General features: G+C 27.2%; 5 protein-coding genes across 7 annotated transcripts; 3 read left to right on the plus strand and 2 right to left on the minus strand.

Annotated features, from left to right (window-relative positions):
* Window positions 1-2,405: 2,405 nt before the first annotated feature.
* Window positions 2,406-4,914, minus strand: LOC129613682 (rac GTPase-activating protein 1). Its single transcript, XM_055527854.1, has 5 exons — window positions 4,716-4,914; window positions 4,461-4,663; window positions 3,529-4,405; window positions 2,753-3,472; window positions 2,406-2,688 (listed from the first exon to the last, which is right to left on the minus strand). The coding sequence occupies exons 1-5, from the start codon at window positions 4,798-4,800 to the stop codon at window positions 2,612-2,614; spliced, it is 1,962 nt and encodes a 653-aa protein (XP_055383829.1). The 5' UTR covers window positions 4,801-4,914; the 3' UTR covers window positions 2,406-2,611.
* Window positions 4,915-5,207: 293 nt separating this feature from the next.
* Window positions 5,208-6,241, plus strand: LOC129613676 (proteasome subunit beta type-5-like). Its single transcript, XM_055527846.1, has 2 exons — window positions 5,208-5,396; window positions 5,465-6,241. The coding sequence occupies exons 1-2, from the start codon at window positions 5,247-5,249 to the stop codon at window positions 6,161-6,163; spliced, it is 849 nt and encodes a 282-aa protein (XP_055383821.1). The 5' UTR covers window positions 5,208-5,246; the 3' UTR covers window positions 6,164-6,241.
* Window positions 6,242-6,244: 3 nt separating this feature from the next.
* LOC129613677 (mediator of RNA polymerase II transcription subunit 20) lies at window positions 6,245-7,105 on the minus strand. The gene has a single exon (XM_055527847.1). The coding sequence runs from the start codon at window positions 6,944-6,946 to the stop codon at window positions 6,245-6,247; it is 702 nt and encodes a 233-aa protein (XP_055383822.1). The 5' UTR covers window positions 6,947-7,105.
* Window positions 7,106-7,975: 870 nt separating this feature from the next.
* Window positions 7,976-10,013, plus strand: LOC129613680 (nuclear pore complex protein Nup58). Of its 2 annotated transcripts, XM_055527850.1 has the most exons (3): window positions 7,976-8,404; window positions 8,457-8,810; window positions 8,883-10,013. In XM_055527850.1, the coding sequence occupies exons 1-3, from the start codon at window positions 8,248-8,250 to the stop codon at window positions 9,932-9,934; spliced, it is 1,563 nt and encodes a 520-aa protein (XP_055383825.1). In that variant the 5' UTR covers window positions 7,976-8,247; the 3' UTR covers window positions 9,935-10,013. The 2 variants fall into 2 exon arrangements, with proteins under 2 accessions (XP_055383825.1, XP_055383824.1); XM_055527849.1 differs by having other exon boundaries at window positions 7,977-8,404; window positions 8,457-10,013.
* A 2,087-nt stretch (window positions 10,014-12,100) lies between these two features.
* LOC129613692 (leucine-rich repeat protein SHOC-2) lies at window positions 12,101-15,940 on the plus strand. 2 transcript variants are annotated; one of them, XM_055527863.1, is made up of 5 exons: window positions 12,101-12,473; window positions 13,901-14,083; window positions 14,167-14,311; window positions 14,386-14,691; window positions 15,071-15,940. In XM_055527863.1, exons 1-5 carry the CDS (start codon window positions 12,137-12,139, stop codon window positions 15,192-15,194), a joined length of 1,095 nt encoding a protein of 364 aa, XP_055383838.1. In that variant the 5' UTR covers window positions 12,101-12,136; the 3' UTR covers window positions 15,195-15,940. The 2 variants fall into 2 exon arrangements, with proteins under 2 accessions (XP_055383838.1, XP_055383840.1); XM_055527865.1 differs by having other exon boundaries at window positions 12,101-12,308.
* The last annotated feature ends 394 nt before the right edge of the window (window positions 15,941-16,334 follow it).

Genomic DNA, 16,334 nt, shown 5'->3' on the forward strand with positions numbered 1-16,334 from the left:
ATTTGAATCACCGCTTCAGAATATTTACTTATATAAATTATTAACCTTTAAATATTTACTTACTTATTACCATTTTTATTATTTCAATTATTTTAAAATGTCTAGTCTTAAAAATAATAGAAGCGATCAATTTATACTGTTGAAGTCTGTAATTTGTATTCTACACTATTAACCTTATGCGGCCATGCGTTGATTTGAAAAAAAAAATTAGTTGTTGATGTAGGTACGTACAAATCAGCTGCGGTAGGTTAATAAATCTAAATTTGTAGCTTGGACTATAATTTTTTACCCATAGATTTTGTTAAATTATGGCCCTAAAAACTATGAAATACCCAACTAAAGGAGGAATTATTGCCCACCTAAAAGTGATGTGAAACCCTATTCATAATAATCCAGCATAATAAATGTAGGTATTTACTTACCATAAAATTAGTAATTTAAATTAAAATTAGTAGTATCTAAGACAGATAGATAATGAGTACCTATTACTAACTAAGATGCAAATTATAAAAAGAAGTTTATCGAGATTTAAAGATTATTTAAGCTCAGTTTCTAATTACAGACCAAAAATTTGGTTCAAATAACTATTAGATATCTTTATCAAGTTAAAGAAAGATAGGTAATTATGATGGGTAATGTTAGTTCTAGTTAAATATAAACGAGTAGTACAGGATTCTGCTCCCTACCTTAAGACAGAAAATAGAACTTTTTCATAGAGAAAATAAACCTCAGGAAACTAGATAAATTACTTTTATTATTTTGAAATTTATTAACCTTTTTAGAATTCTGGAATAGCGCATAATTTAAAGTAGATCTAATTAGCAGCCCCAAATTAAAAAAAAAAGAAGCTCCAAAAGCCTAACTTTCAAATCAATGAATTTTGAGTTGTTACAGTTTTACAACAATTAAATAATTTATTTAATATTATAAGTGATTTTAACAACATCTTAATAATCATTTGTTTTCGTTATATTTCAGACGGAGCTTATTTTATTTAAATTATCAAACATTACCAATACAGAGGTTCTACATACATATATTATTTCAATTGAATTGATAAGGGTTTATTGTATTACAAAGCTTCCTTTTGATAACAAATTGTGGAAAAAAATTTTAAATCGTAGAAAATGAAAATTATTTAAATTGAAAGCAATTTATTAAAATTTTTTTATTTTTAAGCTTTTAAAACTTTTAAATTCTAAGAATAACAATTCTAAACAGCATCAGTAATCATTTAGCGATTAATCTCAATTTCAATTGAAAATTATTAGTCTAGGAACTTTATTTAAAATTAAATACAATTTAAAGATATTCAATATAAAAGAGGAATTCAAAATAAAAACTAATTTAGTATAATTTAAGCATTGTAAACGCAAACTATAATTAATTAAAAAACAATATCAAAATGACAAAATCACTTACTATCATTTTATTATTTGGATTAATTTCAATTAATTTGGCTTATCAATCACAACAACCTAAACATTTTGAAGGATATCCATTAGTGGATAATACAAATATAAATTTTGTAAGACATCATCCACCAATACATGATAATCTAATAGGAAGTCATCAAAATAGAAAAGATTATAATATGGAACAATATCGTCTTCGTCCAATTATCAGACATATAAGAAGTCCACAATATCATAATAATTTAGATGAAACTATTCATCATAAACCTAGTCATAATGAACATGGTAACCATGAATTGGGTACATCAATTTCAAATAGACCAAGTCATGGCAGACATTCTTTAGGTGAACATATTGAAACACGTCCGAGTTATGATCAAAATTCTGAATACCAACAGCATGGTCAACAATTATTCCAAGAAAGAAAAATTCAAGATAGGAGACAATATTAGAAACTATATATATATATTTTTTTTTTTGAATGGTGCATACATTGTTATATAATGTAAGTTTAGTTAAAATTATCAATAATAGTAATAAAAACAAAATTAAATCTAATATAAACTTGAAAAACAAATTTCAATTTTTGTTATCAATTTAAAAATTTTCGTGTACTTCCTGTTTGTAAAAACAAAAATCATTTAAAAGAGAATGTATGAATTGTGTGAAATGTAGAAATTAGATCGGAAATTAAGGAAGTCATGTCAATAATTGGTGAATTTGGGGTAAGTGTAGCAATACAGAATTTGAATATATTCGAAATAGACCAAATTTAAATTGAAGTTACCCTTAATTTCTTTTTCCTCTTCATTTGATCTATTGTGAGATTTTCCTTCGAATAATAAATATATGTATATGTATATAATAAAATTCATAAATTTTATTCAAAAAAATTAAGACCGGTACCTAAATAAAAATTACATGATTGCAAATAATACAAAAAAATATTTAAAATTAGAAATTAATAATCAAAAGAAATTATTTGCTTTCTTGTATTTAATAATATTAATGTTATCTTAATTATTGTTATATAAATTTAACTTAACAAAAATATTTATATAACAAAGTCCTTTATTTTTGAACTAAAAGTGAAATATAATTCAATAATTAATTGAATAGGGACGTTATAATTTTCTTCTTGCAGTGATCAAATCATTAAACGTTTATGTCATCAGTTAATCCCAAAAAAAAAAAAATCAATATTTCTTACTAGAATATGGTGGTGTTCCATAAAATTTTCGATCTTTTCTAATACTTCCTTTGAATGGTGTCGCTAAAATTTTTTTTAAATATTGTAAAATTCATTTAAACTTAGAAAATACCAATAAATCACTTACAATATAATGTTTTTAAACCATCTTTATTCGGTGTTTGAAATGTTGATGGTGGTGGTGGAGGAGCTTTATATTTAGAATACGATGATTTTTTTGCACTCAAGGTATTCATATCATTGTCTTCTACAGCTTGTACATATTTATTCCAATAATCTTCTGGTATATTAATAAGATTTTCCATTACTTGAAATTGTATCATAGTTTCAGAGAAAATAGCATTACGATCTGGATCTGGACTAGAATATCCGACAATTGTAGGGCCAAAAACTCTTGCAATATTCCCTAATGGCATTTTAATTTCTTCGCATTTTGTTATACGTTGAAAATGTAAAACCAAATAAGCTAATGTGTCTCGGTTTGCATGCGGCAAACGATCAATAGCTCTATATAATTCTTTGCGTTTTTCTTCTTCAGATTCAGCTTGAACTGCATTAGAAAAATCAGACCACAAATCGGTGGGAACAAGTGGTTCACATAATGATCGCAAAAAATCTTTTACACAACCACATAGAACATGAACATCAATATTCGATATATGTGGTGGAGTTTTACCACGTAAAAATTTCTCTTTTAATGCTTTAACTTCTCTTTCAGATCCAGAAATTCTATAAATACCAACTTCTGAGAATCCTCTTCTTTCGATTTCCATGACACAATGAACGATTATAGCTGGAATCATTGGATGGGTAGATGGAGCATATTCTGTTAAGTAACCCATTAAACCTAATTGAAAGAACAAAATATATTATTGATAAAAAACAAAAAATTTAAGTTTTTACCTTTAAATGTTGGTGTACCACCGGCGCTTGAGGGAACACAAGGTGCTGTCAATAAATCTTTGCAATCAACATGAGCTGAAGTTCTACAATTTTTGCACTTCAAAGCTAAAGACCCAAAGCGAATTTTTTTATTACAGTGAGAGCAATTATCAGGTTTAATAAAAGTTTTAGATGCAAAACAGTGGTGCCGAAATACACTATTCCTTATATTACGTGCGGGAGTAGCATTTATATTATTAATATTAGCACTGAATTCACTTAAAGGTGGAGCCGTTGGCGTATGGAATTTTGAAGGTGATTTTTTTTTATCGGGACTTTTAAAATTTCCATTTTCTTCATCAGAAGTTTTTGTGTCACTTGAACCTGGTTCAGTGGACTGTGGTGGGGCCTTTTCATCCAAAAGATTTTTTGGTAGAGCTTCAATAATTGATTCAGCAATAATAGGCCCATCCCCTCTATTTGGAATTGTTACTTTAGTTGTAGCGCAAATTTTATCATCACTATCTATATCCATAGCACCTTGTTTTTGATGAATACTTCCATTTAACTTTGCTTTAGTGCGACTTTCATTTAAGCCTCGAGAAGATCTACTTGGTTTTGATCCTATAAATGTTCCTGTTTGTTTAGTCAATGAAGGGCGATGTTTTTTCCAAACTCGAGAACAATTGCCATCGAGAAAATCTTCCTCTGATTGTGTTACTGATAAATCTGATAAGAATGAACCCGTTGAATTAATATCATTGCCATATTTATCCTCATAATTATTTTGTGATTTCCTTTTCTTTGTTTGTGCTTTAATAAACTCCAGTTTTTCTCGAGTTTCACTGGGAAAGCTTGGATCTTGTACCACATTAGCAACAGCTACTAATTTTTTTTCCTGAATTTAAAAAATTTATGAATAAAATAAACAAAATGAAATTTTTAGAAATTACTAAAGTTTGCTTTTCTTGTTCAGCTTCTTTTCGAAGTTTCGATTCAACATCTAACAACCGCCTTGCATGATATAGCTTAGACTCCAAATGAGACATTTGCTTTAGGGCTTCATCTAATTCTGTTTTTAATCTCTGTGCTTCTCGAATAGCTGCGAGCCATTGCAATCTGCATTCTTCTTGTAAAGCAGCGAATCTAAGAAATTCTAAAATTTTTCGGTTAATATATGGGAGTGCTTTTGTTACTTGGAAACTTACGTTCTTCGGCTGTTCCTTCATGTAAAACCTCTTGGCATCTTCGTATATCGTCATATTCTGCTAACATTGAAAGCGTTGAAACCATGTTATGAAATTTAATATTTTTACTTTAAAACAAATGGCATTCATTTATATTTTAAACACGTCTCTCTTAAAAATTAATTTTTCCGTTTGTTAAAAAATGAAAAATTCTCCTTAAAAAAAATGCTGGTTGTCTTTTCAATTTCAAAACTCAAACTCGAAATAAACGTTAGATTAAACGTCAATAAAATTTCAAAATCGGCGCTAGTGTGATTCTTTTAAAATTTGTAATTTTTATTATATTCAGAGACATCTATTGACAGAATATTTAAAACAAAACGACATCCACAAATTTTCATATGGGCAACACTTGTCTTGTTTTGACTTTTTAATTACTTGCAAAAAAAATATTAGAAGTAAAACAGCTTGTCATCGCTTGGTTTTCATTTTTATAAATTAAGAAGAAATTAATTTTTGTTTGGAGTTTAATTATAAATAAATAATTAAAAAATGGCATTGGAAGCAGTTTGCGGTATTTCGGATGCAGCTTTTATGAAGAATGAATTTACTAAAAATTTAACAAGTTTTGAAGATGATATTGTTAGATATTCAGGAAATTTTAAAAATCCTATGTGTCTAGCTATGCCTCCATTTGAAAACGTAGGTTAAGTTGAATATAATAAATAAGTTAATTATTTAAATGATTCTCCTTTATCTTAAAATTATAGCCTTGTGAGAACTTTCAAAAATTAATAGCTGATGGAGAAAAAAGTGGCATTAAAATTGATTTTGATCATGGAACTACAACTTTGGGATTCAAATTTCAAGGTGGTGTCTTATTGGCAGTAGATTCTCGTGCAACTGGAGGACAATTTATTGGATCACAAACAATGAAAAAAATTGTTGAAATAAATCGTTATCTGTTAGGGACATTGGCTGGAGGTGCTGCAGATTGTGTATATTGGGATCGTGTTCTATCGAAAGAATGTCGTTTACATGAACTAAGAAATAAAGAAAGGATTTCCGTGGCCGCAGCTAGTAAAATTATGGCAAATATAGCACATTCATACAAAGGTATGGGTTTAAGTATGGGAATGATGTTGGCAGGTTACGATAAACGTGGTCCTGGTTTATATTATGTTGATTCAGAAGGTAATCGTACCCCAGGAAACGTCTTTTCCGTTGGTAGTGGTTCAATATATGCATTTGGTGTGCTAGATTCTGGATACAAATGGGATTTAACAGATGAAGAAGCTCAAGAATTAGGTAGGAGAGCGATATACCATGCAACATTTAGGGATGCATATTCTGGTGGTATAGTGAGAGTCTATCATATAAAACCGGATGGTTGGGTAAATATTTCCAATCAAGATTGCATGGACTTACATTATGAGTATGAAGAAAAAGAAAAGAAAGCTAAACAATAATTTGTGTGTCTACAATTTTAAGATTTTTTAATATCAATTAATAAAAAAGGAAAAAACATGACATAAATTTGTTTTTAAATTTTACATTCGAAGTGTATTTTGTCCCATATGCATATTACTCATAGATGTTTGTTTTCTGAAGTTATTAAAGTGTTCTAAATACTGACAAATTGTGTCTATGGGTTGATATATTTCATTTTGTTTTTGCATCACGTTTTGCCCAGGATGAACATTCATTAGATTCATGTTTCCTCCAACAGGTTGTGTAAAATAAGAAGGAATATTTGCTGGTATATTTTGACCAAGGAATCCTTGTAGCAGTTCTCGTATAATTTCCCAACAATTACATGGTACCAAACAAGGACGATATTCAACTTCAATCAAAATTCCTTTGAAATTTTCCATCATTGTTACGTTTCCTAATTTAATTAAAAAGTCACCGTATACAAATCTACTCCCTTTTGATTCAACAATTGTTTGTTTTTTGGAAAAATGCGAAGAGGTAATTTTCATCCATAGTAAATCGAATAAATGATCAGCTACTAAAGGAATTTGTTTAGTCCCATTGTCTAAAATGGAAAATGTTGATGCTGGATATTCTGAATTGTGCAACACGTTAACTGATTTTAACGATTGTGGAAGTATATACGTTTCGCAATCAACAATAAATTGTCCACTATGGATTGCTCCCAAAGCGGCCAAACGTTTTGTCAATTGTTCCATTGCTTGCGATCCGGTTTTCCCTTCTGGTATGGCATATGGATGAAGTACTGTAACGCCCATTTCACAATTAAATATACTTGAGAAATAAGAAAATAATCGGAAAAAAATAAAATGTGTTTTTTATTTCTGTAAGCACTTTCTATTTGCTCCTAATTCCAAACAACTATAATTTTTCAACTTTTTTATTCTATCAAACAACCAGTAAGTAAACAAATCATATATGTACATACATACCCAAACCTACATGATATATAAACAAAAATCGGCAGAAATTGACATATTTTTGACATTTAGGTGATTATCAATTCACAATTATTTGGAATTAAACTTTTATTTACCCAGCATTTACACGTACAAGTTACTTGCAAGAAAGTTGCAATACATACAAAAATTTTACTAACACATTGAAATATTTCTACTTGCTTGTTTACTTGCAGTTCAACTTGCAAGAAAATTTTGCTGCCAGTAATTTGAGCAAGTAATTTGACATATTGAGAAATTCACAAAAAAAAATTTGTTGTTTTGATTTTTTTTTTTTTTAATTTAAAATTTTTGAATTTTGTTTTGAAAAAATTAAACTTAGCAAACTTATGGTTTCTAAAATTTATAAACAATTATATATATTGCTAGTTGTTTTCTTCTCAAAGACATTTTCAAAAATTAACTTGCTAAACGCCTACGTCATAATAGCAAGTAATTTGACATTTCGAACAACTAATTGGCAATTAATATTATACAAACTTGCATGCAAGTAACTTGTATGTGTAAATGCTGGGTTAAAAAAAGAAAAAAATTTTCAATTCACGATTGCTTTTGTTGGAGGTTTGCTCTCGCTAAAAATTATCATTCGAATTATATTGGATAGTTTTCTTATTATTCTGGAAACTGTTCAACTGAGCTATGTTTATACAGAGATTTTTTTATGTTGTAATGAAATTTTCCAAATACTTTGTCGTCTAAAAATTATGTACATATGTTAAAAGTTAAAGTGCATAGGGCTCATTAGGCGATATTGTGAATATTTGACATTAATTTCATTTTTATTTTCACAATAGATTGAAATAACAACTATTATGACGTCTTTTTGAATAAATATTGTTTTTTAGTTTTTTTTTCTAGACAAATTTTTCTTTCTCTTACATGAATCAATTTCTGGTCATAAAATTTAAAAGTTCTAATATTAATATTTAATGATGTGCAAAAACGATATTAGAGTTTGATAAAGTTTAAAATATAAAAAAATTACCAAGTTTTTTATATTTAAAAAATTTATTGTATTAGCCATATTTTTATAAATTAATCAAGGTTGTTGAAAAGCGCCAAAGCTATTGGCGTAAGTAAGGTTATTAAAATTTTAAATAATGTCTGGTTTTGGTAATCCTGCAACAACTACAACAGCAGCGTTCTCATTTGGGACTGCAACCCATACGGGAAGTATATCACAAGGTCAACCTGCATCCGCTGGTTTTAATTTTGGGACAAATACAAATACAGCACAAAATGCACCTTCCCTTCCAGGTACTAGTTTTTGTAAACGAAAAATATGCATCATATTAAATAATCATTTTAGGATTTAATTTTGGAACACCTACAACAACAGTTGCTTCATTGCAAGCAACTATTCCTCCTGCTAATACAAATCAGCCAACTACAGGATTTAATTTTGGTGGAATCCAACAAACACAAAATCAACCAACGCAAAATCAACCAAATCAACCAACGCTTGGAACGGTTGCAACACCAGCATTTACAGGTTTCGCACCACCAAAAACTACTGCCCCTGCCGTAACCACAAATTTTTCTTTTGGCACTGTGGCAACTGCAACAACGTCGACGGGATTTTCTTTTGGATCTGCCCCAGCATTAACTAGTACAACCTCAGCTAGTCTTAATTTTGGTACAACAACGACAACTGCCACATTAGGTACAAATTTAGGTAGTACCTTATTCGCTGCCAAACCAACTACAACAACCACTTCTGCTTTCCCAACTTTAGGTGGTGCTTTATTCGGAAACACAAATGCTTTGGCTCCACAGCAGTCAGCACCAGGTCCAAATTTGGTCGCTACATCTGTTGCACCTGCAGCATCTGCAGGATTAGGAGGCGTGGATTTAAATTCTACGCAACCAAAAAGCTCTGAAGGAAAACAAGACATTAAGGTCAAAGATATAATTATACCTCAACCTATTCGAGAAACAGTCGAGAATTTGAAGAATTTTATAAAGCAACAAAAATCAATTAGTTCAGATATAGCTAGATCTACTATTAGGAAATTGCAAAACGTTTCTGGGGATATTAAAACTTTGGAGTGGTCCTTACAAGATATTTCAAATTGTGTTGAAAAAAATTATGGTCAAATAAAAAATTTACGTTTAGATACATCCAAAGCAATTCAGAGTGTTGAAATGGCCCAACGAACTCATGAAACACCAGTCGGATTACAATTTGAAAACACAATGCCATTGCAATACTTTCAGGAATTAGTTCATAAATATGAAACAGATATGATCGCATTTCGAAATCAAGTGGAGCTAACAGAAAAACATATGCGTTCATTAACTTGCCCACAATCATTTTCTCCTGAAGATCTTAAAAGGGGTTTACAACAAATTCATGAAAGTTTTATTGCTTTAGCTGGACGTTTACATGAGATTCATCAAAAAGTTGAAGCACAAAAAGAACAATATTTAAATTTAAGAAAATATTATTTACGCGATACTACAAATGTGTTTTCAGAATTAGAAACTGATAACAATGATCTTGGGGTTTCAAATATATCATCTGGACCAACACCATTTTCCGGTTCAACTGGTATTATGTGGCAAAGTAATCGCAATAATAATACAACATCGCCATCTAATAATTTATCAACATTTGTTAGTGGTACTCCACAAACAACGGGAGCTGGTTTGGGATTGTTAGGTAATAATATCAGCACAGGATTTGGTGTTAATAATAAGCCGTTATTTGGTACTGGTACCTTCGGAAGTGCACCTGCATTCAATTTGCAAAATCCTCCAGCTGGAGCTAAGCGGAATAAGCAGTAGCGATTACTCTTAATAAAATAAATTGAAAAAAAATAAAGAATTTTTTACATGAAACATTATTTTAGTCTTTTAAATATTATTTAAGTATCTACATGCATAGATATGTATATATGGATATATGTGTGTATGTATGTATTTAACTGTTTCCAACTTTTCATTATACCGTATTCAAAAAAGAAGCTGGATATACCCTCAATAAAATATATTCATACTTATGTCTATGCATTTAATAAACAGACAGGGTGTTGAAATATAAAACAGTCAGTGTATCGAAGTAAGAAATCAAGAATAAAAAAATTTGTATTTTAGTGATCACTAAAACCGCTTTTGTGTATGTGATTCATTGTGGTTGTATTTTATTCCTCGCGTCCCTAAAAATTCGTATAACAGTTGAATATAATAATGTATAAAATAATAAGAAATTCGTCACACGTATTAAAATTTCGGTATTTGCTCGTTTACTTATTTTGTGAAATTTATAACAGAGTTGCGATTTTATTGTTAAACATTGTCCAAAGAAAATTCCAACTGATATCAGATGGACACTTCAATTAATCTCTTTATGTATTTTATTTTGTAAAACTGGGGCTTTCCCTATTTTTGAATTTGTATAATTACATAATAGAATTTTAGGTTTTTTGATTAATATCTCACAATTTGAGTTTTACTGCTGAACCCGGACCTGTATTTGTATTTATTTACTGCTAAGGCAAATAATAAATTAATAGAAGAAAAAGCGAGTATGTACATATACATATGTAAGTATGTATGGGCAATTCTTAGGTAATATTTTGTATTTTTGAGATGTAAATTACGGTAAATTCTTGCGAATTCTAAATGCAAACGGAATATTAGTCTTTTTTAATTTGTACACCTATATATTCATATAGCTACCTCACTTGTATGTACATACATATGTACTTAAAATATTTGGATTATGTAGGTAGCAAATACAGATGTTTCATACTTTCACAATCCTCCCTCATATCTACTTATCCGTACAAATTATTTATAGTGAAATGGAAGGAATATGTACAAACATACATATGTACGTATATAAAAATAGCCATAAATACAACCCACACATCATTGTAGTTAAAAGTATATACACACATAAATAAATTTGTTCTGTGTTTGAAAGCTAAGTAGGTACATACTTACATACATACATATATAATTTAGGTAAATATCCCTACTATATGTACATACATATAAACATAGTATAGGTTATTTTAAATGCATAAGTAACTAATGTGTGTACATCTGGAGAATAAAATAAACAAAGTTCTTATAATTTTTGAATACTGTTACAATATACATACATATATATTATGTATTTACCTTCCAGGACCACGTGAGTTTTCAATGGTAACGATAACCAAAAAAAACAAAAAAAAAAAAGCGACAACCTTGAAAACTAAGTTTCGGACATGCGCAATCTTAATGAACTTGCACTTGAAATGCATTTTTATAATTCTTATACATTCATAATGCAATTTGTACATATATATATTTAAAAATTGCAAACACCCCTATGACATACACACATGCATACATAATATTATACCTTTCATATGGTGAATTTGCAACTTGAATTGCATTTATTTAGGTTATTAAAATAAACGCCAAAGTTTATACTATGTAATAATAATAAAGGAAAAAACAATTTAACTATTTACATACATACATATATACCTATTAAAATAGTTTTATTGAAGGTTAAGATTTTACCCAATACAATTAGTGATTTTTAGTTTTAAAATGCGAAAAAAAAAAACAAAGAAAAACAAAATTATAAACAAAAATTTTATTTGAAATTTCTAAAAATAAAAATAGATTATTTATTTAAATTTTTTAAAAATCTCACAAAAATGTTGATCAGTGTGTTAATGCAAATTAAGAATAAATAATTAGGTGAGGACGGAGGAGAAAAAAGAGAATAATTATTATTTTAAGAGTTTTGTCAAATAATTTTCTAAAAAAAAAAAAAAAATTTCAATTTGAAATTCTCCTCATCGCAGTTGTTTCTTTGAATTTATACTGTAAACGTGTGTAAACACTTCTATTAATTTTAAAACAGTGAACAAGAAGAAAAATTATTTGACCTAAAAAAAAAAAAAAGAAATATTAAAAATTTTAATTATACGTTATTCAATCGGGAAAAAAAAGAATATTTATTATATAATTTAAAAAAAAAAAATAATGAATAAATGTACAACATTACATTGGAGTTATAGAGATTTTACAAATGTACCAATTGATTTATTATATTATGAAGAGACACCTGAAGAAATTTATTTAAAAGAAAATTTTTTAACATCAATACCGGCTTGGCTTTTACAATTAAATAATATAAAATTTTTACATCTTACCGGTAATTCAATTAATTCTATACCGGATGATATTTATTTATTAGAAAATCTAGAATTTTTAGATATATCCAATAATTTATTAGATAAAATACCAAATACAATTGGTAAATTAAAAAATTTAGAACGTTTAAATTTAGGTGGTAATATGATTAAAAGTATTCCAAAAAGTAAGTATGTATGTATATTCATTAAACATGACTATATTTTAAATGTTTTAATAAATAATACAGGTGATGCAGGCCTAAAATTCGAAAATTCAATTGATCAGTTCTAACTTAAATCTTAATATGAATCATGTTCGGAAAAAATCAAAATATGCACTTTCGAAAATCTTAGTGTTGTTAATCTGCGAAACTAGATTTTTTACTTTCGGATTTGTATTATACTCGAGGAATTCTTCAATATCGAAAATTTTTTTACTATGTTCTTCTGTAATTTATAAAATTTTTTTAGTAGTTATGAAAAAAAAACTTAAAAATTCCTTTAGAACTTTAAGCAAAACAGTAATTTTTGAAAATGCTATTTTTGCCGGCTGGATTTATTAAGACCTAAACTGAATTTAACTGAGTTAGAACTGAATTTCAGTTAAAATTTCAAGTGCATTGTATGTATGTATCTGAATTATCAAAAATTCCTAGAATTTTTAATCGACGGAGCTTAAGTATATTACTCTCCATATTTACATGTGTCAATGCATGCACCTACTTATGCTGTTTTAAATTTAAAAATTTTGGGATTTGAATTTTTAACATCCAAATTGAGTGTGAAAGATGAACAGCTGTTTGAACATATTAATATGAACCTAGCATATGTATGTACATATGTATGATATTAATATAGGCCGTTTTTTGTTTATTTTACATACATATGTACATATATTGTTTACGTTGCATAATTTGCCTATTTTTTACATAAAGATTTCTTTTTCTACATTGCAAATTGGAGCAACTTAGAAAATTTGTTTTTGAAATATGTTGCGGCATTGTATTGTAATACAGACATTACATAGTATGCACATATGTAAGTGATAAAGTTTTAGAAACAAACAATTTTAATTATTTTCCTCCAAAATATGTTTATTTTTTTTTTTTTGTTGACGTTATCATTCAATAAATTTTTGGGATAACAAGTTTATACACTTAAAACTACTATGAAATTTCAATATGCTTATTAGGCATGTTTTTTATATTACCTATATTATGTATGTATTGAATGCCTACAAGATTGAAAATTAAATTTTATCAAAATAACAAAAATTTAAAAATAACAAAATTGTTGTTTTAACGTTTAGTTAAAAGATGTGAGTAAAAAATTTGATTAAATTTAGCAAGGAAAGCGGGCTTTCCATACATACATACATAACTACACACACACATACATATGTATGTATATGTACCAACAGGTTACTTATTTTGCTATTTTACGCTTGGAGAAATGAAAGAAATCGACACACGTTGAAATGTATAGACATAGGCAATCTGGGTAAAAATAATTACAATACTTGACGTGAACGAAATTTTATAAATATATTAAAAATTTTTAAAATTTTCTAATGGATATTTTAATGATTTTACTAAAAATTTTTATTTTTTAGGTATCGGACAATTAAAAAAATTAGAATGTTTAGATTTAAGTGAAAATCCAATAAAAACTTTACCAGTAGAAATATCAGAATGTTCAAGACTTTTAGAACTTTTTCTAAATGGATTAGCTGAATTACTTTATATACCAGATAGGATAGCAAATATGAGAACATTACAAACACTTTCCGCTGATAGTAAGGATTTTCATATTATACCTGCAAAAAATTTTTATTTACATATATACATACTTATGAATCTGTTTTTTTTTTTTTTTAAGGATGTGGATTACTTTATTTACCAGCATCAATATCAAAATTTATAGCACATGTTAGAATGTTTAATAATTTACAAATAACTCATATTCCAATAGCATATGAAAAACATTTTACAAGTTTTTATCAGCAAGTACAAAATGTTCCAAGGTAAATAAATTAAAAAGAAGAAAATAGAATTCGAACATTTCAGAAAAGTTTTAATTAATTTTTTTATTTTTTAGAACAACAATAGATCCATACCTATTTTTAATAAGAGAAAAAGAAACAAATAAGATTTTATTATTACCAATTGGTACTTTAAAAGTATTTCCAATACCATCATGTGAAAATTCTGTAACATTATATGATCATGCTTTACGTTGTATCAACTATATGAATCATTTTATATCAATTCATAAGCATAATGAAATTTTAAATACATTACCAACAGTTGCTATGAAAAATCATATTAAAAATGGCCCAATATCAATGTGTAATTTTTGTACAAAATTATTATATACTTCATATTATTTAATGGTAGTAAAAAGGTAAATAAATACATTATATTATCTTCATTAGAATGTTTTGAGTAAGGAAATACATATTGGGATTTATTCTGAATATGGAACATCTCAGTGATAGTGATTCCCGAATCATTTGTATGAATTGATTTGTGTTAACAATAATAATATCGAACTTTCAACGAGAATTATCACTATCATTTAGTGATTCGATACTCAGAATTTGATACCTTATATGATTCGATTTAAAAAGACAAGAATGAGATTCTCAATGATTTTTCAAGATTTTGAAAGTTATCTGAGAAAAATTTTTTAATTATTTCTGAAATATTTACCTTCTACTTTTTAACAAAGTTTATTTATTAAGAAATTTAATTACAAATATTTTTTGTTTTTCTATTTTTAGGCGTAATAGTACTTCAAAAGTAATTTTCACCTGTAATTTTTGCAGTATGTTTTGTTCGAATTATTGGATGTCAGACAATAAAGCAAAATATTATCCTGTTGAATGGGAAATATGTGATAATTAATTTCTAGTGTTTAAAAAAAAAAATAAAAGAATTTCTAATATAAAATTTTGCTCATTTTAATATTAATACAAAATCTTTTTGCTACTATGTAAATTTAATATTAAATTTCTAAGAAAAATTTTGTGATAAAACCAAAATTTTTAAGCTTCTCAGAAGTAAAAAACATCTTAATACCTATATACAAAATTATAATAGACAACTAAAAAAAGCCACTTTACTATAGCAAAATTGCATTTTTGCACAAACTGTATTTTGTGCACAAAACATAAGGTACTAAAATTATTCATGATGTACATTAGTAATCTATGGTACGACGGAGGTTAAGTTCAAGTTTATTCTTATTATTTTTCTATTCTATTATTGTATAGATAGATACTAATAAATGTGTATAGGTAGGTAGGCACTTCTGATGATCTACAGTTTAATCGTTCTTAAAAAATTACACAGTAACCTAATTTTAATTAAAGTATTTTTTTATGTATAAATCAATCTATTTTTGATTTTGCGACGGCATCTTAATACTGTAAATGAAAAACCACTTTCGTTCAATTGATTATGTGAAAAACATTTTTAAATTGTAGCTATGACTGGTAATATATACATAAGTATGCATCTATATACAGATTTGATTTCGATTAATGATCTAAAATAAAATTATAATGAAATTCAATTAAATTTCAAATTGTTTTACAATTAATTTACATATTTGTAAACTATTGAAATTAATTGATTCTAAATTTATCTTTACAAAAAAAGATTCTCTACGTTTTTGTCTACCGATTTGAAAATAATTGAAAGTATTCTTGATATTATTCTTGTGTATTATCATTAATAAGTAAATGTATTTATAAAATCTTAAGAGTAATGGCTACAAAATTGAAAGTTTAAATGAAAAAATAATTTATTTTATTTAAAATTGTCAATTATTGCCAAAGTAAACAAAATAAATAATTTATGTTAGCATTGATTTACAGAAAAATCTTAATTTCAAAAATCTTAATTTGGTTTAAAAATTTATTGTTATATTTAATAAAATCTAATGTAATTTTTAATAAAATCTAATGTAAGGTAATAGGTAATATTTTTGTTTCATAATTTACATTCGAATCATTCAAAAATAACTGTAGAGAGAATTCTCTA

This window comes from Condylostylus longicornis, unplaced genomic scaffold, assembly GCF_029603195.1.
Source record: "Condylostylus longicornis isolate FDR11 unplaced genomic scaffold, ASM2960319v2 ptg000086l, whole genome shotgun sequence".
Lineage (NCBI taxonomy): Eukaryota > Metazoa > Arthropoda > Insecta > Diptera > Dolichopodidae > Condylostylus > Condylostylus longicornis.

Bases quoted from the DNA above. Each gene is read 5' to 3' on its own strand.
- LOC129613682 (XM_055527854.1), bottom strand. From the start codon at position 4,800: ATGGTTTCAACGCTTTCAATGTTAGCAGAATATGACGATATACGAAGA. The intron at 4,664-4,715 runs GTAAGTTTCCAA...GAAAAATTTTAG, and splicing joins TGAAGGAACAGCCGAAGAAC to AATTTCTTAGATTCGCTGCT. The intron at 4,406-4,460 runs GTAATTTCTAAA...TTTTAAATTCAG, and splicing joins AACAAGAAAAGCAAACTTTA to GAAAAAAAATTAGTAGCTGT.
- LOC129613676 (XM_055527846.1), top strand. From the start codon at position 5,247: ATGGCATTGGAAGCAGTTTGCGGTATTTCGGATGCAGCTTTTATGAAG. The intron at 5,397-5,464 runs GTAGGTTAAGTT...TTAAAATTATAG, and splicing joins CTATGCCTCCATTTGAAAAC to CCTTGTGAGAACTTTCAAAA.
- LOC129613677 (XM_055527847.1), bottom strand. From the start codon at position 6,946: ATGGGCGTTACAGTACTTCATCCATATGCCATACCAGAAGGGAAAACC.
- LOC129613680 (XM_055527849.1), top strand. From the start codon at position 8,248: ATGTCTGGTTTTGGTAATCCTGCAACAACTACAACAGCAGCGTTCTCA. The intron at 8,405-8,456 runs GTACTAGTTTTT...TAATCATTTTAG, and splicing joins AAATGCACCTTCCCTTCCAG to GATTTAATTTTGGAACACCT.
- LOC129613692 (XM_055527863.1), top strand. From the start codon at position 12,137: ATGAATAAATGTACAACATTACATTGGAGTTATAGAGATTTTACAAAT. The intron at 12,474-13,900 runs GTAAGTATGTAT...TTTATTTTTTAG, and splicing joins GATTAAAAGTATTCCAAAAA to GTATCGGACAATTAAAAAAA. The intron at 14,312-14,385 runs GTAAATAAATTA...TTTATTTTTTAG, and splicing joins CAAGTACAAAATGTTCCAAG to AACAACAATAGATCCATACC.